Raw genomic sequence first — 25,947 nt, forward strand, 5'->3', positions numbered from 1 at the left:
CCGGGCAACGAAGGAGTGACTTCGTAAGAAGCATTTCAAGGTCCTGGAGTGGCCTAGCCAGTCTCCAGATCTCAACCCCATAGAACATCTTTGGAGGGAGTTGAAAGTCTGTGTTACCCAGCAACAGCCTCAAAACATCACTGATCTAGAGGAGATCTGCATGGAGGAATGGGCAAAAATACCAGCAACAGTGTGTGAAAACCTTGTGAAGACTTACAGAAAACGTTTGACATCTGTCATTGCCAACAAAGGGTATATAACAAAGTATTGAGATACTTATTTTCCACCATAATTTGCAAATAAATTCATTAAAAAACATACAATGTGATTTTCTGGAATTTTTTTCTCATTTTGTCTGTCATAGTTGAAGTGTACCTATGATGAAAATTATAGGCCTCATCTTTTTAAGTGGGAGAACTTGCACAATTGGTGGCTGACTAAATACTTTTTTCCCCCACTGTATATGTGTGTGTGTATATGTGTATATATATATATATATATATATATCACACACACACATGTTCACACCCCTAGCCCTAACTGACATTTGTGAGCAAAACCTTTTAGCTGCCCCCCTCTTGACAGTGGAGTTTTAGCGTTCGCTTTCATGCAATCTGCTAGTGTTGTACGGTATACTGAAACTTAGGTTATTTTTTCGATGCTAGAACAGAAAAAACAGTTCGGTATTCCAATTGTTATTACTTTCTATACTTCTGTCAAAATGTGTCCCACGTATCAACTCTATCAGCGCAGCCGATGTCCCCTTATTGCGCAAGGCCTGCCACGTGCCTGCTCCACCTACCCACTGCTAGCCTGCACTGAGAGTCTGGGCTGCATCATGTTAGCTCCACCTACTCACTGCTAGCCTCCACTGGGAGTCTGGGCTGCATCATGTTAGCTCCACCTACTCACTGCTAGCCTCCACTGGGAGTCTGGGCTGCATCATGTTAGCTCCACCTACTCACTGCTAGCCTCCACTGGGAGTCTGGGCTGCATCATGTTAGCTCCACCTACTCACTGCTAGCCTCCACTGGGAGTCTGGGCTGTATCATGTTAGCTCCACCTACTCACTGCTAGCCTCCACTGGGAGTCTGGGCTGCATCATGTTAGCTCCACCTACTCACTGCTAGCCTCCACTGGGAGTCTGGGCTGCATCATGTTAGCTCCACCTACTCACTGCTAGCCTCCACTGGGAGTCTGGCTGCATCATGTTAGCTCCACCTACTCACTGCTAGCCTGCACTGGGAGTCTGGGCTGCATCATGTTAGCTCCACCTACCCACTGCTAGCCTGCACTGAGAGTCTGGGCTGCATCATGTTAGCTCCACCTACTCACTGCTAGCCTCCACTGGGAGTCTGGGCTGCATCATGTTAGCTCCACCTACTCACTGCTAGCCTCCACTGGGAGTCTGGGCTGCATCATGTTAGCTCCACCTACTCACTGCTAGCCTCCACTGGGAGTCTGGGCTGCATCATGTTAGCTCCACCTACTCACTGCTAGCCTGTACTGAGAGTCTGGGCTGCATCATGTTAGCTCCACCTACTCACTGCTAGCCTGTACTGAGAGTCTGGGCTGCATCATGTTAGCTCCCCACTCATGCTGCACAGAAGTTAACACAGTTGAATAATGTGTCACGGCTTGTAGAAAAATGTAAACAATGTCCATACAGATGAGAACAATGCAACAAGATACCGCCGGTAGTTTCCAGCTTTGTAATCTTTTCTTGCTAGCTTACAGCTTAAGTGAACATCAAATCACTACCCTAGTACTTTGTGATGATATGCAAACCATAACGCAAAATGTGCTGATTTCAAAGCTGATTACCACCGAAAACTTTATTCATTCACTTAATCGGTCTCTCCATTTCGTCGTTCCATCAGCCAAAGGTTATCTATTTTCTCAGTGAACTGTCAGTGTGTGTGAATAGGGCTGTGACAGGCCGCACCCCACTTGCCTCGTGAATTACATAGCTGGTTAAAGAGACTTTTATCATATAAGTTATTTCTATGCTAATGTTGATCAGTACAACAAAATAAGTCCCAAATGAAAGGGAAACAGATTGTTTGTCGTCTGTAGGCCCGTGAAATCTGCCAAAACAGTAATTCAGTAATTCAATACAACCATCTCTGTCAGATGGCGCCGACAGAGATGGTTGCCTCGCTTCAGGTCCTTAGGAAACTGCAGTAATTTGTTTTTTTTATGTGTTATTTCTTACATTGTTAGCCCAGAAAATCTCAAGTGTTAATTACATACAGCCGGGAAGAACTATTGAATATAAAAGCAATGTCAATTTACCAACATTATGACCAGGAATACGACTTTCCCAAAGTGGATCCTTTGTTCGGACCTCCACCCTGGACGTGGGATCTTATCTCAGAGGCCAATCCTAAACAAGGCGGTCTCTGCAGGGAAGGCAGACGGAGCGGCCTACTGGTCAGACTTAGAAGGCGAGCACACCATACACCGCTTCCCAGCATATTACCTCCCAATGTCCAATCTCTAGTCAACCAGCACAGTTACAATACCAGAGCTAGTGTTATGTCTTGTAAAATCGCAAGAGTAAACAGTACTGCGAGGAGCACCTTTTTTCTATACATGCATTTGTCTATGGAATAGGCTCCCCTTGGAGATCAATATTTCGTTTTTATAGAAATAACTTGTAAACGCAGGCAAAGGTTTTCATTTGGACAAGGTTGTCTATGGAAGAGAAACCACTACACTGTCTGCTGGTCAGTTTATTTAATTTATTTATTTAACCTTTATTTAACTAGGCAAGTCAGTTAATAACTCATTCTTATTTACAATGATGGCCTAACCCTGCCAAACCTGGACGACACTGGGCCAATTGTGCGCCGCCCTATTGGACTCGCAATCACAGCCGGATGTGATGCAGCCTGGATTCAAACCAAATCAAATCGAATACAACAGGTGTAGAGTTTACAGTGAAATGTAACTTACTTACAAGCCCTTAACTTCTTGGTGACGGGGGGGCAGTATTGAGTAGCTTGGATGAATAAGGTGCCCAGAGTAAACTGCCTGCTACTCTGTCCCAGATACTAATATATGCATATTATTAGTAGTATTTGATAGAAAACACTCTGAAGTTTGTAAAACTGTTTGAATGATGTCTGTGAGTATAACATAACTCATATGGCAGGCAAAAACCTGAGAAAAATCCAACCAGAAAGTGGGAAATCTGAGGCTTGTAGTTTTTTAACTCAGCCCCTATTGTAGATACAGTGGGATATTGGTTATGTTGCACTTACTAAGGCTTCCACTAGATGTCAACAGTCTTTAGAACTTTGTTTGATGCATGTACTGTGAGGTGGGGCCGAATGAGAGAGGAATGAGCCAGGTGTCTGGCAGAGTGCCACAGGCTCTGAGGCGCGGTCATGAGAGTTAGCTCTCGTTCCAATGCTTTTCTACAGACAATGGAATTCTCCGGTTGGAACATTATTGGAGATTTATGATAAAAACATCCTAAAGATTGATTCTATACTTAGTTTGACAAGTTTCTACGGGCTGTAACGGGACCTTTTGAACTTTTCGTCCGACGTTCGACTGGACCTGAACTCGCTTTTGGATTTGTTTACCAAACGCCCTAACAAAAGAAGTTATTTGGACATAAATGATGGACATTATCGAACAAAACCAACATTTATTGTGGAACTGTGATTCCTGGGAGTGCATTCTGATGAAGATCATTAAAGGTAAGTGAATATTTATAATGCTATTTCTGACTAATGTTGACCACCCAATATGGCAGATATCTTTTTGGCTGCTTTGTTGTCTGAACACTGTACTCAGATTATTGCATGGTTAGCTTTTTCTGTAAAGTTTTTTTGAAATCTGACACAGCGGTTGCATTAAAGGAGAAGTTTATCTCTAATTCCATGTATAACACTTGTATTTGCATCAACATTTATAATGAGTATTTCTGTAAATAGATGTGGCTCTCTGCACAATCACCGCATGTTTCAGAACTACTGAACATAACGCGCCAATGTAAAATGAGATTTTTTTATATAAATATGCACTTTATCGAACAAAACATACATGTATTGTGTAACATGAAGGTTAGTGATTTAATTTTTACCTCTTTGTGCTTTTTGTGACTCCTCTCTTTGGCTGGAAAAATGGCTGTGTTTTTCTGTGAGTTGGTGGTGATCTAACATAATTGTGGTGCTTTTGCTGTAAAGCATTTTTGAAATCAGACACTGTGGCTGGATTAACGAGAATTGTATCTTTAAAATTGTGTAAAATACTTGTATGCTTGAGGAATTTTAATTATGAGATTTTTGTTGTTTTGAATTTGGCGCCCCACTTTAACTGGCTGTTGGCAAGGTGGGACGCTACCGTCGCACATATCTCAGAGAGGTTTTTAACTTCTTCACGCACCCATCCCTTTAGCGGGATCATTTTCAGCAACTCCAACTGAATTTCAGTGCGCCAAATTAAATTACTAAAAATATTAAATTTTCATGAAATCACAAGTGCAATATAGCAAAACACAGCTTAGCTTGTTGTTAATCCACCTGGCGTGTCAGATTTCAATACAGCTTTTCGGCGAAAGCAAAACAAGCGTTTATGTAAGAACATCTCTCTCAGTAAACAAAATATTACAAACACTAGCAGCCAAGTAGATTGGTCACAAAAGTCAGAAAAGCAATAGATTAAATCGCTTACCTTTGATGATCGTCGGATGTTTGCACTCACGAGACTCCCAGTTACACAATAAATGTTCCTTTTGTTCCATAAAGATTATTTTTATATCCAAAATACCTCCATTTGTTTGGCGCATTATGTTCAGAAATCCACAGGCTCGAGCGGTCACGACATCGCAGACGAAAATTCCAAATAGTATCCGTAATGTCCACAGAAACATGTCAAATGTTTTTTATAATCAATCCTCAGGTTGTTTTTTAAAATATATAATCAATAATATATCAACCTGGACTGTCGCTTTTTCAATAGGAGAGGGAGAGACAATGGTTGCCCCACTGTTGCGCAAGCAAAACTCTGCGAACACCCAGCTATCCACTGACGCAATGTTATCTTTCTCGCTCATTTTTCTAAATAAAGGCCTGAAACTGAGTTGAGTTGAGTTTATTTTTATTTTTACAGGGACAGTGCACATTAATCAACATTTCAGTAAAAGTGCCGGTTTTAGCCAACCGGCAAATTTTCAACCGCAGTCCCTGGGCAGGTTATTAAAAACAATTACAATATAGACAATAGCAACATAGAACAAGCAAGACATAGCATACAGACAGAGCAACATAGGACAAGCAAGACGTAGCATACAGACAGAGCAGCATAAAACAAAAAGCAGCAAGACAAAATTCATAAAAGCAACAAAGTGTTTCCACACCTCACAAGCTACAGACAACAGACAACATGGAGTGGCAACACACAGCTAGGGACCATGTTCACAAATCTGATTGACCTTTAGCCATGTCTTCAAGCATTTTGTGAAAGAGTGATATGTGGTGCAGTTATGTGTGTCTGATGGCAGTGTATTCCAGACATGGGAAGCTCTCACAGAGAATGCAGATTTACTAAAGGTGCTTTTCCTTAGGGGAACTATACAGTCACCTCTCATGGCAGACCTTGTGGATCTGCTGCCATATGTCTGGGTTTTCTGTTTAACAAAAATATTGAGTGGAGGGGGAGCCAGGCCATTGAGGATCTTGAATACAAGACATGCGTCGGTGTATTGCACAAGATTTTCCCAACTCAAGAGCTCATGCTTTCTAAGGATGTGACAATGATGATGGCTATTGGGCTTCCTATCAAGCACTTTGAGAGCCTGTTTGTAGACAGACTGAATAGGTTTTAATGTTGTACAGCAAGCTTGGGCCCAACTAGTCAAGCAGTATGTTAAGTGGGGGAGTATCATAGATTTGAAGTACAGTTTTGCTACCTCTGTAGTCAAACAATTTCGTATAAATCGGAAATTAGCTAGGTTGAATTTGGTTATTTGAATTACCTTTTTCACATGCTTTTTAAAAGAGAGGTTGGAATCAAGTATGATGCCAAGGTACTTAAAATCAGATACCACCTGGAGCTTCTCCCCTGACACATAGACATCTGGCTCAGTAGCATCTGTTGCCCTCTTTGTGAAGAACATGCAAACAGTTTTTTTCACATTGAGATGAAAACACGAGTCACTGAGCCACTTTGTAACCTGGACCATTACAGTAGTGAGTTCTTGTGCAGCTTGTTGTTTGCTCTTTGCATGCACATATATCACTGTATCATCTGCATACATTTGAACTTCAGACCCAGTACAGACAGAAGGCAGATCATTAATGTACAGGCTGAACAGGAGGGGCCCCAGTATTGACCCTTGGGGCACGCCCACATCATAGCTACAAGTGGGCGACAGCTCATTGCTCACTCTGACTATGTCAAGACTGTTGACACCTTGAGGAAGCCATAGGAAAAAGAAACTGGTTGATATCCCTTTAAATGGAGGCAAGGCATCCGATGGAACAGAGCGCTTTCAGGAAAAACAGCACTTCCTGGTTTGATTTTCCTCAGGTTTTCGCCTGCAATATCAGTTCTGTTATAAAACTTTAGAGTGTTTTCTATCCTAATCTGACAATTATATGCATATTCTAGTTTCTGGGCCTGAGAAATAGACAATTTCAAATGGGTACGTTTTTTAGCCAAAAATGAAAATCCTGCCCCCTACACTCGAAGTTTTCACCAACAATGCGGTTTTAAGAAGAAAAAAAAGAGAAGAATAACAAATGATTAAAGAGAAGCAGTAAATAACAATAGTGGGACTGTATACAGGGGGTACCGGTGTCGAGGTAATTGAAGTAATACAGTTGAAGTCGGAAGTTTACATACACCTTAGCCAAATACATTTAAACTCAGTTTTTCACAATTCCTGACATTTAATCCTAGTAAAAATTCCCTGTCTTAGGTCAGTTAGGATCACCACATTGTTTTCAGAATGTGAAATGTCAGAATAATAGTAGAGAGAAGGATTTATTTCAGTTTTTATTTCTTTAATCACATTCCCAGTGGGTCAGAAGTTTACATGCATTAGTATTTGGTACCATTGCCTTTAATTGTTTAACATGGATCAAAGGTTTCGGGTAGCCTTCCACAAGCTTCCCACAATAAGTTGGGTGAATTTTGGCCCATTCTTCCTGACAGAGCTGGTGTAACTGAGTCAGGTTTGTAGGCCTCCTTGCTCACACATGCTTTTTCAGTTCTGCCCACAAATGTTCTACAGGATTGAGGTCAGGGCTTTGTGATGGCCACTCCTATACCTTGACTTTGTTGTCCTTAAGCCATTTTCCCACAACTTTGGAAGTATGTTTGGGGTCATTGTCCATTTGGAAGATCCATTTGCGACCAAGCTTTAACTTCCTGACTGATGTCTTGAGATGTTGCTTCAATATATCCACATAATTTTCCTACCTCATGATGCCATCTATTTTGTGAAGTGCACTAGTCCTTCCTGCAGCAAAGCACCCCCACAACATGATGCTGCCACCCCCGTGCTTCACGGTTGGGATGGTGTCCTTCAGCTTGCAAGCCTTCCCTTTCTTTCTCCAAACATAATGATGGTCATTATGGCCAAACAGTTCCATTTTTGTTTCATCAGACCAGAGAACATTTGCCCGAAAAGTACGATCTTTGTCCTCATGTGTCCTTTGTGTCCTTTGTCCCCCCTTGGGTTGTGCCATGGCGGAGATCTTTGTGGGCTATACTCGGCCCTGTCTCAGGATGGTAAGTTGGTGTTTGAAGTTATCCCTCTAGTGGTGTGGGGGCTGTGCTTTGGCAAAGTGGGTGGGGTTATATCCTTCAAAGGACCTTGTGAAGATGCTGAAGGAATTCACAGTAAAATGAGTCCTATATCGACATAACTTGAAAGGCCGCTGAAGGAAATAGCAATTGCCCCAAAACCGCCATAAAAAAAGCCAGACTACGGTTTGCAACTGCACATCAAATCAAATGTATTTATATAGCCCTTCGTACATCAGCTGATATCTCAAAGTGCTGTACAGAAACCCAGCCTAAAACCCCAAACAGCAAGCAATGCAGGTGTAGAAGCATGGTGGCTAGGAAAAACTCCCTAGAAAGGCCAAAAGAAACCTAGAGAGGAACCAGGCTATGTGGGATGGCCAGTCCTCTTCTGGCTGTGCCGGGTGGAGATTATAACAGAACATGGCCAAGATGTTCATAAATGACCAGCATGTTCGAATAATAAGAAGGCAGAACAGTTGAAACTGGAGCAGCAGCACGGCCAGGTGGACTGGGGACAGCAAGGAGTCATCATGTCAGGTAATCCTGGGGCATGGTCCTAGGGCTCAGGTCCTCCGAGAGAGAGAAGGAGAGAATTAGAGAACGCACACTTAGATTCACACAGGACACCGAATAGGACAGGAGAAGTACTCCAGATAAAACAAACTGACCCTAGCCCCCCGGCACATAAACTACTGCAGCATAAATACAGGAGGCTGAGACAGGAGGGGTCAGGAGACACTGTGAACCCATCTGAGGACACCCCCGGACAGGGCCAAACAGGAAGGATATAACCCCACCCACTTTGGCAAAGCACAGCCCCCACACCACTAGAGGGATATCTTCAACCACCAACTTACCATCCTGAGACAGGGCCGAGTATAGCCCACAAAGATCTCCGCCATGGCACAACCCAAGGGGGGGTGCCAACCCAGACAGGATGACCACAGAGTAGCAGCAGCGTTCCAGATTGGGTAGCCATTCAAGCTATTTAGGAGCCTCTTGGACATAGACTTTGCGCTCCGGTACCGCTTGTCGTGCAGTAGCAGAAAGAACAGTCTATGACTAGGGTGGCTGGAATCTTTGACAATTTTTAGGTCCTTCCTCTGACACGGCATGGTATAGAGGACCCTCTGTAGTGCCTTGCGGTCAGAGGCCGAGCAGTTGCCGTGCCAGGCAGTTATGCAAACTGGTTGGATGATCTCTATTTTGCAGCTGTAAAATCATTTGAAGATCTGAGGACCCATGCCAAATATTTTCAGGCTCCTGGGGGGGAATAGGTTTTGTCATGCCCTCTTCATGACTGTCTTGGTGTGCTTGGAACATGTTAGTTTGATGGTGATGTGGACACCAAGGAACTTGAAGCTCTCAACCTGCTCAACTACAGCCCCGTCGATGAGAATGGGGGTGTGCTCGGTCCTCTTTTTCTGTAGTCCACAATCATCTCCTATGTCTTGATCACATTGAGGGAGAGGTTGTTGTCCTTGCACAACACGGTCAGGTCTCTGACCTCCTCCCTCTCATCGTTGTCGGTTATCAGGCCTACCACTGTTGTGTCATCAACCAACTTAATGATGGTGTTGGAGTCATGCCTGGCCATGCAGTCATGAGTGAACAGAGAGTACAGGAGGGGACTGAGCATGCACCCCTGAGGGGCCCCCATGTTGAGGATCAGGGTGGTGGATGTGTTGTTACCTTCCCTTACTACCTGGGGGTGGCCCGTCAGGAAGTCCAGGATCCAGTTGCAGGGAAGTGTTTAGTCCCAGGGTCCTTAGCTTAGTGATGAGCTTTGAGGGCACCATGGTGTTGAACACTGAGCTGTAGTCAATGAATAGCATTCTCACATAGGTGTTCCTTTTGTCCAGGTGTGAAAGGGCAGTGCGGAGTGCAATAGAGATTGCATCATCTGTGGATCTTTTGGTGTGGTATGCAAATTGGAGTGGGTCTAGGTTTTCTGGGAAAATGGTGTTGTGAGCTTTCAAAGCATTTCATGACTACAGACGTGAGTGCTACGCGTCAGTAGTCATTTAAGCAGGTTACCTTAGTGTTCTTGGGCACAGGGACTATGGTGGTCTGCTTGAAACATGTTATTACAAACTCAGACAGGGAGAGGTTGAAAATGTCAGTGAAGATACTTACCAGTTGGTCAGCACATGCTCAGAGTACACATCCTGCTAATCCGTCTGGCCCTGCGGCCTTGTGAATATTGACCTGTTTAAAGGTCTTACTCACATCGACTGCGGAGAGCGTGATCACACAGTCATCCGGAACAGCTGATGCTCTCATGCATATTTCAATGTTACTTGCCTCGAAGCAAGCAAGAAGGTAGTTTAGCTCGTCTGGTAGGCTCGTGTCACTGGGCAGCTCTCGGCTGTGCTTCCCTTTGTAGTCTGTAATGGTTTGCAAGCCCTGCCACATCCGACGAGCATCGGAGCCGGTGTAGTACGATTCGATCTTAGTCCTGTATTGACGCTTTGCCTGTTTGATGGTTCGTCAAAGGGCATAGCGGGATTTCTTATAAGCTTCTGAGTTAGAGTCCCGCCCCTTGAAAGCAGCAGCTCTAGCCTTTAGCTCAGTGTGAATGTTGTCTGGAAGATATTCCAGTCTGTGCTAGCAAAACAGTCCTGTAGTTTAGCATCTGCTTTATCTGACCACGTTTTTATAGACCGAGTCACTGGTTGCTTCCTGCTTTCATTTTTGCTTGTAAGCATGAAATAGGAGGATAGAATTATGGTCAGATTTGCCAAGTGGAGGGAGAGGGAGAGCTTTGTACGCATCTTAGTGTGTGGAGTAAAGGTGGTCTGAACGATTGAACAGAGCAGTAGCTGAATTTATCTGTATGGATCAGGTGCCGTTCTGTGACTGGCTAATATACCTTGTATTTTTTTAGGTGGTATCGAGTATCGTGATACTAACCTGATATCGGTACAAAGTAAAAATTTTGCTTTGGGGCGTAGAGAATTTTTTTGTTCAATTTTAAAGCAAGTTTGCTGCAATTCTACATAATTTTGCCATTTGCCAAAGAGAATATTTAGCAATTTTATAACACAGTTCTACAAAATTTTCCATGGGGTGGAAAAATGTGCAGTTTTACAGTGAATTTGCTGCAATTCTACACATTTTGTCATGCAGTGGATTTTTCTATGACTTATGTCATGTTAATATGATATCTGATTGAGAGTGAAAACAAACAGTGACTGACATAAAAAGATACAATTCTGATGCACAACCAAATTTCTAAATTGCACCTTGTGTATTCTTCTATTCTAACCCTCAACAGTAAGTTGAGAACCCGGCTGAGTTCCCCCATCCCTGCACAACAGTATGCCTAACAACAGGACTGAGATGTCCATTTGCTGATTATGGGTTTCTTGTTACACTATATATACAAAAGTATGTGGACAACCCATCAAAAAATCTGAAGGAAGTTTGTTCTGAATCCAAAAAGAGATACAGTATCAGATACTGAGATACAGTGAGAGATAGATAGATACAGTATGACATACAGAGATACAGTATGAGATAGAGATACAGTATCAGATACTGAGATACAGTGAGAGATAGATAGATACAGTATGACATACTGAGATACAGAGATACAGTATCAGATACTTAGATACAGTATGAGATACAGAGATACAGTATGAGATACAGTATGTTGATCACTTGTCCACTGTCTTTTGTGCAATGGTACTTTTATAAATGGTCTTTCTAGACAGACTTTTTAACACCTGGTATTTTCCAATACACTTTGGCATATCAAATGCTGTGGTTGTTTGACAATGGTATTTCCCTCCACACCCTCAGGAATCCAAAAAGCACCTGGCTGGCCTGGGCTCCCTGGGACTGGGCAACCTCATCACAGAGATCACTGCTAGTGAGGAGGACGATCTGGACGAGGATGGAGACACAGGTAAGAGGGTGAGAGTAAGGCTGTGGGTGGTTGCATTGGTATTCATACCCCTGAGTCAATACCTTGTAGAAGCAACTTTGGCAGCGATTACAACTGTGAGTCTTTCTGTGTCTCTCTTATTAAGAGCTTTCCACACCTGGATCGTGCAACATTTTCCCATTTATTGTTTTCAGAATTCTTCAAGCTCTGCCAAATTGGTTGTTGATCATTGCTAGATAAATATTTTCAAGTACATTTAAGTCAAAACTGTACCTCGCCCATTAACTGTCTTCTTTGTAAGCAACTCCAGTGTAGATTTTGCCTTGTGTTTTAGGTTATTGTCCTGCTGAAAGGTAAATTCATCTCCCAGTGCCTGGTGGAAAGCAGACTAAACCAGGTTTTCCTCTAGGATTCCGTTTCTATTTTATCCTAAAAAACTCCCCAGTCCTAATGATTACAAGCAAACCCATAACATGATGCACTATGATTGGAAATATGGAAGGTGGTACTGTGTTGTATTGGATTTGCCTCAGACATAACACGTTGTATTCAGGACAAAAAGTGAATTGCTTTGCCACATTTCTTGCAGCATTACTTTAGTTCCTTGTTGCAAACAGGAATCAGGTTTTTTAATATGTTTTATTCTGTACAGGCTTCCTTTTCACTCTGTCAATTAGGTTAGCATTGTGGCGTAACTACAATGTTGTAATGTCCATCCTTAGTTTTCTCCTATCACAGCCATTAAACATTGGCCTCGTGGTGAAATCCCCGAGTGGTTTCCTTCCTCTCTGGCAACTGAGGTTAGGAAGGATGCCTGTATCTTTGTAGTGTAATTAATAACTTCACCATGCCCAAAGGGATATTCAATGTCTGCTTTTCTTTTTACCCATCTACCAATAGGTGCCCTTCTTGGCAAGGCATTGGAAATCCTCCCTGGTCTTTGTGGTTGTATCTGTGTTTGAAATTCACTGCTCAACTGAGGGACCTTACAGATAATGTTATGTGTGTGTGGAACAGAGATGAGGTAGTCATTAAAAAAATCATGTTAAACACTATGCAACTTATTATATGACTTGTTAAGCCCATTTTTTACTCATGAACGTGTTTATGCTTGCCTTAACAAAGGGGTTGAATGCTTATTGACTTTTCCAACATAGTGACATTATGGGGTATTGTGTTTAGGCCAGTGACACAACATCTCAATTTAATCCATGTTAAATTTAGGCTGTAACACAACAAAATGTGGAAAAAGTCTAGGAGTCATGAACAGTCAATATGCTCCTTAGTTGTGTTTGTAAGTTGTATGTTTGTAAATGCTGTGATAAATGAGTGACGGTTTCGTGTCCTGTTTCTTATGCAGGCTGGGTGAAGAACGATGCCGATGCAGTTGATTATTCTGACATCAACGAGGTGGCTGAAGATGAGACTAAGAAGTATCGTCAGGCCATGGGCAGCCTGCAGCCTACGAGGAGAACAGGTGCAGTAATACGCATGCAACTAGTCACATATCATGAGTATACAAAACATTAAGAACACCTGTTGTTACATATGTACAGTTGAAGTCGGAGTTTACATGTACTTAGGTTGGAGTCATTAAAACTCGTTTTTCAACCACTCTACAAATTTCTTGTTAATTAACAAACTAGAGTTTTGGCAAGTCTGTTACGACATCTACCTTATGCATGACACAAGTCATTTTTCCAACAATTGTTTACAGACAGATTATTTCACTTATAAATCACTGTATCACAATTCCAGTGGGTCAGAAGTTCACATACACTAAGTTGACTGACTGTGCCTTTAAACAGCTTGGAAAACTCCAGAAAATTATGTCATGGCTTTAGAAGATTTTGATAGGCTAATTGACATCATTTGAGTCAATTGGAGGTGTACCTGTGGATGTATTTCAAGGCCTACCTTCAAATTCAGTGGGAAATGGGAAAATCAAAAGAAATCAGCCAAGACCTCAGAAAAATAATTGTAGACCTCAACAAGTCTGGTTCATCCTTGGGAGCAATTTCCAAATGCCTGAAGGTACCACATTCATCTGTACACACAATAGTACGCAAGTATAAACACCATGGAACCACGCAGCCGTCACACCGCTCAGGAAGGAGACGCGTTCTGTCTCCTAGAGATGAACGTACTTTGGTGCGAAAAGTGCAGATCAGTCCCAGAACAACAGCAAAGGACCTTGTGAAGATGCTGGAGGAAACAGGTACAAAAGTATCTATATCCACAGCAAAACGAGTCCGATATGGACATAACCTGAAAGGCCGCTCTGCAAGGAAGAAGCCACTGCTCCAAAACCGCCATAAAAAAGCCAGACTACGGTTTGCAACTGCACATGGGGACAAAGATCGTACTTTTTGGAGAAATGTCCTCTGGTCTGATGAAACAAAAATGGAACTGTTTGGCCATCATGACCATCATTATGTTTGGAGGAAAAAGGGAGATGCTTGCAAGCTGAAGAACACCATCCCAGCCGTGATTCCCGGGGGTGGCAGCATCATGTTGTGGGGGTGCTTTGCTGCAGGAGGGACTGGTGTACTTCACAAAATAGATGGCATCATGAGGTAGGAAAATTATGTGGATATATTGAAGCAACATCTCAAGACATCAGTCAGGAAGTTAAAGCTTGGTTGCAAACGGGTCTTCCAAATGGACAAAGACCCCAAGTATACTTCCAAAGTTGTGGCAAAATGGCTTAAGGACAACAAAGTCAAGGTATTGGAGTGGCCATCACCAAGCCCTGACCTCAATCTTATAGAAGATTTGTGGGCAGAACTGAAAAAGTGTGTGCGAGCAAGGAGGCCTACAAACCTGACTTACACCAGCTCTGTCAGGAGGAATGGGCCAAAATTCACCTAACTTATTGTGGGAAGCTTGTCGAAGGCTACCTGAAACGTTTGAGCCAAGTTAAACAATTTGAAGGCAATGCTACCAAATACTAATTGAGTGTATGTAAACTTCTGACCCACTTGGAATGTGATGAAAGAAATAGAAGCTGAAATAAATAATTCTCTCTACTGTTTTTCTGAAACAGTAACTGAAACTGGAAACACTTATCTCCCTCACTAGCTTTAAGCACCAACTGTCAGAGCAGCTCACAGATTACTGCACCTGTACATAGCCCACCTATAATTTAGCCCAAACAACTACCTCTTTCCCAACTGTATTTAATTTTAATTTATTTATTTATTTTGCTCCTTTGCACCCCATTATTTTTTATTTCTACTTTGCACATTCTTCCATTGCAAAACTACCATTCCAGTATTTTACTTGCTATATTGTATTTACTTTGCCATCATGGCCTTTTTTGCCTTTACCTCCCTTCTCACCTCACATTGTATATAGACTTGTTTATACTGCATTATTGACTGTATGTTTGTTTTTACTCCATGTGTAACTCTGTGTCGTTTTATCTGTCGAACTGCTTTGCTTTATCTTGGCCAGGTCGCAATTGTAAATGAGAACTTGTTCTCAACTTGCCTACCTGGTTAAATAAAGGTAAAATAAAATAAAAAATAAAATAAATAAAATTTCACTTTCTTAAAATAAAGTGGTGATCCTAACTGACCTAAGTCAGGGAATTTTTACTCGGATTAAATGTCAGGAATTGTGAAAAACTGAGTTTAAATGTATTTGGCTAAGGTGTATGTTAACTTCCGACTTCAACCGTATATACTATACACAGACCTAGGAGTGCTTGTACCCTAGGTTACCAGAACAGATAAATGAAGCTTATTTCATTTCCTCTCTCGTCATCAGAGACTTTGCACAGCCGGTAACTGGATACTTTTTTTCTCTCCTGTCTCAGATGATGAGGATGACTATGATGCCGATTGTGAGGATATTGATGCCAAGCTTATGCCCCCTCCACCTCCTCCATGTCTCCCCACGCCTGGTGGCAAGAAAGACGACTCCTCTCCCACGGCTGCAAGTGGTAAGGATCAGATAAGGAAGGGCCAAAGGGTGGCGGTCAACTGTAATGAATTTTGTCTTTGATCAATCTTGTGCCGGTGAAAATATACTTTGTTCTGTACAAGCATAATTACTGCACAAGCATAGTTCTTCATAATCTGTTATAAAGTAAACATGGATATTGATGTATTTAATGTCAAGAATACATGCTAGTAAGTTAGCACTCATCAGAGGGGCTCTAACCCTAGTGTATGCTATTGTGTTGTCCACAGTTGGGGATGAAGGAGACGGGATCATCCTGCCCTCCATCATTGCTCCTTCCTCTCTGGTAGACAAAGTGGACTTCAGCAGTTCCTCAGATTCTGAATCGGAGACAGACAGGCCATCTGCAGGCCCTGGGTCAGGGGGTTCTCCAGCCTGCCTCAGCTTGCCCCTGGCTGGCATCATGCAGAAGGATGCTGCCAAAGCCCTGCCTGGCGTCACACAGCTTTTCCCAGAGTTCAGGCCTGGAAGGGTGAGCTGTCCTTTTTGGAAACACTATATAGTACACCACATAACAGAGAGTTGTGATTGGATGATTACAATCTTTCAAAATGAATACCTATCCACTCCTCTGAATCCCTCCAGGTGCTGCGGTTCCTTCGACTGTTTGGCCCTGGGAAGAACATGCCGTCGGTGTGGCGGAGCGCACGGAGAAAGAGGAAGAGGAAGCACCGCGACCCCCAGCCAGGGACACCCCCACCAGAGGGTGCTGAGCCCATGGAGCAGCAGGGACCAGAGAAGAAGTCTGGCTGGGACTATGAATACGCTCCACCTCCACCCCCAGAACAGTGCCTGTCTGACGACGAGGTCAGTGTGCAACAACAATGGTCTTAGTCAAAGATATGCAGGACTGTGAAAACTTGTTTGAAATCCCTTTGAAACTGTGTGGTTATTTACCAGTATAGTTTGTCACAGCTAATTCATGAGAGTTTACTAGGTTTAGTAATGTGATTCAGTCTCAGTGTAATTATGTATGTGATCTGTCTCCTTACAAAAGGAAATGGACAAAGGTGATTGCTATAAGATATTCTTCAGTAGTTCATTCCTTGTGACTCTGCCCCCAGATCACCATGATGGCCCCAATAGAGTCCAAGTTCTCCCAGACCTCTGGAGACGGGGACAAGGTGACAGAGTCCAGGCCCAAGGTGGCAGAGTGGCGCTACGGTCCGGCCCAGCTCTGGTACGACATGATGGGGGTCCCTGACGATGGCAGTGGCTTCCACTATGGCTTCAAACTGAAGGAGGAGGAGGATGATGAGCAGGAGAAACGGGAGAGGCCAGAACCACCGCCACCTTTACAACATCCCAAAGAGGTTAACACCCATACACTACACTGACGCTTTAGGATTAGATATCATGGAGTTCCTTAAAGTGGCATTCAGCAGTTGAAACAATAACAAAGCGCTCTCCCACCACTATTTTGGTAAAAAGCTGAGGGATGGGGCTTGAGAAATCTAACCAGTCTTGATAGCTTTAACCATGTAGTGAGGCTATACAGTGTTTGTTTATAAACATATTACTTTGTTTACAAACATTGGAGTTAAACAATTGTATATTTTGGGTTCTGGGGGAGTATCACTGTTTAACTAAGCTAATGAGGCATTCATAAGTTATATTCTTCAAGAATCAATGGGTACATTGATTAATTTCTAAGTCCACAAATGGATGTAGCAACTGCAGATTGCCCCTTTTTTAAGAATCAATCACCCATTTCTAGCAGATTTTTCTGCGAAGAGACTTTCATTAGATCATTTGTTTTGTACTGTCCATATGCAGCATGTTTTAGGTCGCAGGTTCAGGAATGGCTGAAGAATTGCAACAATTACCTGGAGCTAACTTTGCAAATAGCTGTAATGTAATTATACTCTTAGCAAAAATCTTTATCTTAAATTTACAATCTGTAGAAACTATGAGACTGGAAAGGTTCAGAACTTTTGTGAAACAACACAGTTGAAAAATATATGGCAAATATAAATCCAAACTGGATGGTGTTCAGAGGTAGATGGGAGGGGTTGAGGGTAGCTGAAGGATGGGACTAAAAACAAACAAAAGATGACTATTGTAAAATATACTGTGTCTGTAAAATGTACAGTGTATAGTATGTATAAGCTGGAAGTAGAAGCCTAAGGGTTGTTGTCCTTAAGTTTACTCCAATTAGGAGACTGGTGGTAGGGTTAGGAAAATGTATTTTAAAATATATACAGTACCAGTCAAAAGTTTGGACACATCTACTCATTTGCTAGTTAAGTGTGCCTTGAATTCAAAATAGATATCTGACAGTGTCACCAGCAAAGCACCCCCACACCATCACACCACCTCCTCCATGCTTCACGGTGGGAACCACACATGCGGAGATCATCCGTTCACCTTCTCTGCGTCTCACAAAGACATGGCGGTTGGAACCAAAAATCTAATTTGGACACATTTCCACCAGTCTAATGTCCATTGCTCGTGTGTCTTGGCCCAAGCAAGTCTCTTCTTCTTATTGGTGTCCTTTAGTAATGGTTTCTTTGCAGCAGTTCGACCATGAAGGCTCGATTCACCCAGTCTCCTCTGAACACTTGATGTTGAGATGTGTCTTTTACTTGAACTCTATGGAGCATTTATTTGGGCTGCAATTTCTGAGGGGCAGTTAACTCTGATGAACTTATCTTCTGCAGCAGAGGTAACTCTGGGTCTTCCTGTGGCGGTCCTCATGAGAGACAGTTTCATCATAGCGCTTGATGGTTTTTGCGACTGCACTTGAAGAAACTGTCAAAGTTCTTGAAATTTACCGGATTGACTGACTTTCATGTCTTAAAGTAATGATGGACTGTCGTTTCTCTTTGCTTATTTGACCTGTTCTTGCCATAATATGGACTTGGTCTTTTACCAAATAGGGCTATCTTCTGTATACCACCCCTACCTCGTCACAACACAACTGATTGACTGAAGCGCATTAAGAAGGAAAGAAATTCCACAAATAAACTTTTAACAAGGCACACCTGTTAATTGAAATGCATTCCAGGTGACTACCTCATGAAGCTGATTGAGAGAAGGCCAAGAGTGTGCAAAGCTGTCATCGAGGCAAAGGGTGGCTACTTTGAAGAATCTTAAATATAAAATATATTTTGATTTGTTTAACACTTTTTTGCTGACTACATGATTCTGTATTTTGAAGGTTTTATTGAACCTTTATTTAACTAGGCAAGTCATGTGCTATTTCATAGTTTTGATGTCTTCATTATTATTCTACAATCTAGAAAATAGTAAAAAATAAAGAAAAACCGTGGAAAGAGTAGGTGTATCCCACATTTTGACTGGTACTATATACAGTTGAAGTCGGAAGTCTACATACACCTTAGCCAAATACATTTAAACTCAGTTTTTCACAATTACTGACATTTAATCCTAGTAAAAATTCCCTGTCTTAGGTCAGTTAGGATCACCACCTTATTTTAAGAATGTGAAATGTCAGAATAATAGTAGAGAGAATGATTTATTTCAGCTTTGATGTATTTCATCACATTCCCAGTGGGTCGGGAGTTTACGTACACTCAATTAGTATTTGGTAGCATTGCCTTCAAATTGTTTAACTTGGGTCAAATGTTTCAGGTAGCCTTCTACAAGCTTCCTACAATAAGTTGGGTGAATTTTGGCCCATTCCACATGACAGAGCTGGTGTAACAGAGTAAGGTTTGTAGGCCTCCTTGCTCACACACGCTTTTTCAGTTCTGCCCACAAATGATCTATAGGATTGAGGTCAAGGCTTTGTGATGGCACTCCAATACCTTGACTTTGTTGTCCTTAAGCCATTTTTCCACAACTTTGGAAGTATTCTTGGGGTCATTGTCCATTTGGAAGATCCATTTGCGACCAAGCTTTAACTTCCTGACTGAATTTTTGAGATGTTGTTTCAATATATCCAAATAATTTTCCTACCTCATGAAGCCATCTATTTTGTGAAGTGCACCAGTCCCTCCTGCAGCAAAGCACCCCCACAACATGATGCTGCCACCCCCCTGGCTTCACGGTTGGGATGGTGTTCTTTGGCTTGCAAGCCTCCCTCTTTTTCCTCCAAACTTAACAATGGTCATTATGGCCAAACAGTTCTATTTTTTTTTCATCAGACCAGATGACATTTCTCCAAAAAGTATGATCTTTGTCCCCATGTGCAGTTGCAAACCGTAGTCTGGCTTTTTTATGGCGGTTTTGGAGCAGTGGCTTCTTCCTTGCTGAGCGGCCTTTCAGGTTATGTCGATATAGGACTCGTTTTACAGTGGATATAGATACTTTTGTACCTGTTTCCTCCAGCATCTTCACAAGGTCCTTTGCTGTTGTTCTGGGATTGATTTGCACTTTTCGCACCAAAGTACGTTCATCTCTAGGAGACAGAACGCGTCTCCTTCCTGAGCGGTGTGACGGCTGCGTGGTTCCATGGTGTTTATACTTGCGTACTATTGTGTGTACAGATGAATGTGGTACCTTCAGGTGTTTGGAAATTGCTCCCAAGGATGAGCCAGATAAAGCAATTTTTCTTCTTGGCTGATTTCTTTAGATTTTCCCATCATGTCAATCAAAGAGGCACTGAGTTTGAAGGTAGTACCTTGAAATACATCCACAGGTACACCTCCAATTGACTCAAATTATGTCAATTAGCCTATCAGAAGCTTCTAAATGACATAATTTTCTGGAATTTCCCAAGCTGTTTAAAGGCACAGCCAACTTAGTGTATGTAAACTTCTGACCCACTGGAATTGTGATACAGTAAATTATAAGCGAAATAATCCGTCTGTAAACAATTGTTGGAAAGATGACTTGTGTAATGCACAAAGTAGATGTCGTAACCGACTTGACAAAACTATAGTTTGTTAACAAGACATTTTTGGAGTGGCTGAAAACGAGTTTTAATGACTCCATCCTAAGTGTATGTAAACTTCTGACTTCCAACTGTATATGCAATTACATTAATAGAATCTGCAATATTAAAGCTGAACTACCCCTAAAATGTTTTGTAAATAATAATTTAGAAGAGAACAGACAACATGATTTAAAAACGTTATGTTATTTGTAAAATGTTATTTGTGTGTATTTCTGTCTTTTTCTGTCTAGGAGGGCAGTGGTGACGAAAAGGACAAACAGGCCCTGGAGAATGAGCTCTTCCTGATGGTCACCCAGCTTCAGTGGGAGGACGACATCATTTGGAACGGAGAGGACGTGAAACACAAGGGCACTAAGACCCAGCGAGCCAGTCTGGCAGGGTGGCTGCCTTCCAGCATGACCCGCAACGCCAATGCCTACAACGCACAGCAGGGTGAGAGACCCACTCACTCCAGTACCAATTAACAGACTGACCTGCGTAATGGAGATTCCTACCTCATTGATATCCTATCACCAAAGCATAAAGCCCAATTTTCCAGGGGACTTAGGACAAAAGTGGCAAATATAAACTGTTATAACTGTTGTGTATTTGTCTGCTTTGGGTTATCTAGGTATTCATGATGTCTATCTACACTCTACAGGTCTGAGTAGGAGTAACTCTCAGCTGGTGCCTCCCACTCCTCCACCTATGCCCAAAGCCCCTTCCATTGGCTCTGGCTCCAAGAGGGACAAACACCACCACGACCATCATGGTACTATGAGTCTATTTTACCCGCCATCTGTTGTAGAGTGTCATTTACTTTTAGAATGATGAATAATGTGATATTACAACATATCCTACATATCTCCGTTAATTGATGTGTTAAAAAGTACCACTAAAGCAGGGGTCTCCAACAGGTCGACCGCAAGCTACTAGTAGCTCGCAGCCCACCTATGAGTAGCTCGCCAAACAATTCTGAAAGTACAATGCAATTTTCACATGTTTCACAGCACACTGTCATAAACAAATCTCACAAGTATCAGACACATCAAGCTCCCAGCTACTATGTAATCAATGCAACATTGATATTATCCCAAGGCCTGAACTCGAGGTTAGCCTTTATTGGCTAAGAAAGCCCAACCTAAAACAATATCTGCCAATTAATTTCCAACAATATTGTCCCTGTCTGTCTGTGTGGGCTCACGTTTGTCTATCACTCCCGTGTGTAGCCAGTTGATGTGATAACCATCTTGTGAGTTTTCAGAAATACTTTCCCCAAAACCTTCTCAATTAAATGTTAACTACAAAGTAAGCTTACCTGGAAGAAGTATATCATGAGTAAGTATATACAGTGTATTCGGAAAGTATTCAGACCCCTTGACTTTTTCCACATTTTGTTACGTTACGGCCTTATTCTAAAATTGACTGAATTCATTTTTCCCTCATCAATCTACATACAATCCCCCATAATGACAAAGTCAAAACAGATATTTAGAAATGTATGCAAATGTTTTAAAAATAAAAAACAGAAATACCTTAGATACATATGTTTTCAGACCCTGCTATGAGACTCGAAATTGAGTGCAGATGCATCCTGTTTCCATTGATTATCCTCAAGATGTTACTACAACTTGATTGGAGTCACCTGTGGTAAAATAAATTGATTGGACATGATTTGAAAAGGCACACACCTGTTTAGATAACGTCCCACAGTTGACATTGCATGTCAGAGCAAAAACCAAGCCATGAGGTGGAAGGAATTGTCCGTAGAGCTCCGAGACAGAATTGTGTCGAGGCACAGATCTAGGGAGTGGTACCAAAATATGGCCATTCTTAAATGGAAGAAGTTTGGAACCACCAAGACTCTTCCTAGAGCAATCGGGGGAGAAGGGCCTTGGTCAGGGAGGTGACCAAGAACCCGATGGTCAATCTGAGAGAGTTCCAGAGTTTCTCTGTGGAGATGGGAGAACCTTCCAGATTGACAACCATCTCGGCAGCACTCCACCAATCAGGCCTTTATGGTAGAGTGGCCAGACAGAAGCGACTCCTTAGTAAAAGGCACATGACAACCCACTTGGAGTTTGCCAAAAGGAACATAAAGACTCTCAGACCATGAGAAACAAGATTCTCTGATCTGATGAAACCAAGTTGGAAATCTTTGGCCTGAATGCCAAGCGTCACTTCTGGAGGAGACCTGGCATCAGCCCTTACAGTGAAGCATGGTGGTGGCAGCATTATGATGTGTGGATGTTTTTCAGCGGCAGGGACTGCGAGTCTAGTCAGGACCGAGGGAAAGATGAACGGAGTGAAGTATAAAGAGATCCTTGATGAAAACCTGCTCCAGAGTGCTCAGGACCTCAGCCTGGGATAAAGGTTCACCTTACAACAGGACAACGACCCTAAGCACACAGCCAAGACAACACAGGAGTGGCTTCAGGACAAGCCTCTGAATGTCCTTGAGTGGCCCAGCCGGAGCCCAGACTTCAACCCAATCAAACATCTCTGGAGAGACCAGAAAATAGCTGTGCAGCGACGCTCCCCGTCCAACATGACAGATCTTGAGAGGATCTGCAGAGAAGAATGGGAGAAACCCCCCAAATACAGGTGTGCCAAGCTTGTAGCGTCATACCCAAGACGACTCAAGGCTGTAATCGCTGCCAAAGGTGCTTCAACAAAGTACAGAGTAAACGGTCGGAAGTTTACATACACCTTAGCCAAATGCGTTTAAACTCAGTTTTTCACAATTCCTGATATTTAATCCTAGTAAAAATTCCCTTTTTTAGGTCAGTTAGGATCACCACCTTATTTTAAGAATGTGAAATGTCAGAATAATATTAGAGAGAATGATTTATGTCAGCTTTTATTTTTTTCATCACATTCCCATTGGGTCAGGAGTTTACATATACTCAATTAGTATTTGGGAGCATTGCCTTTAAATTGTTTAACTTGGGTCAAACGTTTCGAGTAGCCTTCCACAAGCTTCCCACAATAATTTGGTGAATTTTGGCCCATTCCTCCTGACAGAGGTGGTGTAAGTGAGTCAAGTTTTGTAGGCCTCCTTGCTCACACATGCTTTTTCAGTTCTGCCCACAAATGTTCTATCGGATTGAGGTCAGGGCTTTGTCATGACCACTCCAATACCTTGACTTTGTTGTCCTTAAGCCATTTTCCACAACTTTGGAAGTATGCTTGGGGTCATTGTCCATTTGGAAGATCAATTTGCATCCAAGCTTTAACTTCCTGACTGATGTTGTTTCAATATATCCAAATAATTTTCCTACCTCATGATGCTGTCTACTCTGTGAAGTGAACCAGTCCCTCCTGCAGCAAAGCATCCCCACAACATGATGCTGCCACCCAAGTGCTTCATGGTTGGGATGGTGTTCTTTGGCTTGCAATCATCCCCCTTTTTCCTCCAAACATAACAATGGTCATTATGGCCAAACAGTTCTATTTTTGTTTCATCAGACATTTCTCCAAAAAGTACGATCTTTGTCCCCATGTGCAGTTGCAAACTGTCGTCTGGCTTTTTTTTTATGGCGGTTTTTGGAGCTGTGGCTTCTTCCATGCTGAGCTGCCTTTCAGGTTATGTCAATATAGGACTCGTTTTACTGTGGATATAGATACTTATGTACCTGTTTCCTCCAGCATCTTCACATGGTCCTTTGCTGTTGTTCTGGGATTGATTTGCTCTTTTTGCACCAAAGTACTTTCATCTCTAGGAGTCAGAATGCGTCTCCTTCCTGAGCGGTATGATGGCTGCATGGTCCCATGGTGTTTATACTTGTGTACTATTGTTTGTACAGATCAACGTGGTACCTTCAGGCGTTTGGAATTTGCTCCCAAGGATGAGCCAGACTTGTGGAGGTCTTGGCTGATTTCTTTTGATTTTCCCATGATGTCACAGGTACACCTCCAATTGACTCAAATGATGTCAATTAGCCTATCAGAAGCTTCTAAAGCCATGACGACATTTTCTGGAATTATCCAAGCTGTTTAAAGGCACAGTCAACTTAGTGTATGTAAACTTCTGACCCACTGGAATTGCGATACAGTGAATTATAAGTGAAATAATCTGTCTGTAAACAATTGTTTGAAAAATAACTTGTCATGCACAAAGTAGATGTCCTAACCACCTGGCCAAAACTATAGTTTGTTAACAAGAGATTTGTGGAGTGGTTGAAAAACAACTTTTAATGACTCCAACATAAGTGTATGTAAACCTCTGACTTCAACTTTATGTAAATGTCATATTTCAGTTGTTGTTTTTCAAAAAATCTGTATTTGCTTTGTTATAGGTTATTGTGTGTAGATTAGTGAAGGAAAAAAACATTTAATCCATTTTAAAATAAGGCTATAACAAAATGTGAAACAATTCAAGTGGTCTGAATTCTTTCCGAATGCACTGTAATTTGTATGTATACTGAACAAAAATATAAATGCTCTATGTGAAGTGTTGGATTAAAAGTTCCCAGAAATGTTACATATGCACAAAAAGCTTATTTCTCTCAATTTTGTGATCAAATTTCTTTACGTCCCTGTGAGTGATGTATTATTTGTCAAGATAATCCACCTATAGTGGCATATCAAGAAGCTGATTAAACAGCATGATCATTGCAAAGGTACACAGGTGCACCTTGTGCTAGGGACAATAAAAGGCCACTCTAAAATGTGCAGTTTTGTTACACAACACAATGCCACAGATGTCTAAATGTTTGAGGGAGCGTGCAATTGTCAGCTGACTGCAGGTATGTCCACCAGAGCTGTTTCCAGAGAATTGAATGTTAATTTCTCTACCATAAGCCGCCTCCAGCGTCGTTTTTGGCAGTCCAACCAGCCTCACAACCGCAGACCACATGTATGGCATCATTTGGTCGTGTGGCTTGCTGATGTCAACGTTGTGAACAGAGTACCCCATGGTGCCGGTGGAGATATGGTATGGGCAGGCATAAGCTACGGACAATGAACACAATTGCATTTTATCGATGGCAATTTGAAAGCACATGACATCCTGAGGCCCATTGTCGTACCATTCATCCGCCTCCATCACCTCATGTTTCAGCATGATAATGCACAGCTCCATGTCGCAAGGATCTGTACACAATTCCTGGAAGCTGAGAATGTCCCAGTTCTTCCATGACCTGCATACTCACCAGACATGTATCCATTGAGCATGTTTGGGATGCTCTGGACTGACGTGTACAACAGGGTGTTCCAGTTCCCACCAATATCCATCAATTTCGCACAGTCATTGAAGAAGAGTGGGACAACCTTCCACAGTCAACAGCCTGATCAACTCTATGCGAAGACGATGTGTCGCACTGCATGAGGCTAATGGTGGTCACACCAGATACTGACTGGTTTTCTGATCCACACCACTACCTTTTAAGGTATTCTATCTGTGTCCAACAGATGCATATCTGTATTCCCAGTTATGTGAAATCTGTAGATTAGGGCCTAATTAATTTATTTCAATTGACTGATT

General features: G+C 42.2%; 1 protein-coding gene across 6 annotated transcripts in view; it reads left to right on the top strand.

Annotated features, from left to right (window-relative positions):
- The window catches only part of LOC109875657 (transcription initiation factor TFIID subunit 1), a 66,464-nt gene that overhangs the window by 7,761 nt on the left and 32,756 nt on the right, over nt 1-25,947 (top strand). For 4 of the 6 annotated variants that reach the window (XM_031808138.1, XM_031808141.1, XM_031808140.1 and 1 more), the window contains exons 3-10: nt 11,572-11,677; nt 13,017-13,133; nt 15,477-15,602; nt 15,853-16,094; nt 16,208-16,429; nt 16,687-16,935; nt 20,714-20,915; nt 21,124-21,234. In XM_031808138.1, coding sequence (XP_031663998.1) covers nt 11,572-11,677; nt 13,017-13,133; nt 15,477-15,602; nt 15,853-16,094; nt 16,208-16,429; nt 16,687-16,935; nt 20,714-20,915; nt 21,124-21,234 — 1,375 coding nt within the window. Of the gene's footprint in view, nt 1-11,571; nt 11,678-13,016; nt 13,134-15,476; nt 15,603-15,852; nt 16,095-16,207; nt 16,430-16,686; nt 16,936-20,713; nt 20,916-21,093; nt 21,235-25,947 lie in introns of all 6 variants that reach the window. The other 2 variants (XM_031808137.1, XM_031808139.1) reach the window with 1 other exon arrangement.

This window comes from Oncorhynchus kisutch, linkage group LG28 (assembly GCF_002021735.2).
Source record: "Oncorhynchus kisutch isolate 150728-3 linkage group LG28, Okis_V2, whole genome shotgun sequence".
NCBI classification, from domain to species: Eukaryota; Metazoa; Chordata; class Actinopteri; order Salmoniformes; family Salmonidae; genus Oncorhynchus; species Oncorhynchus kisutch.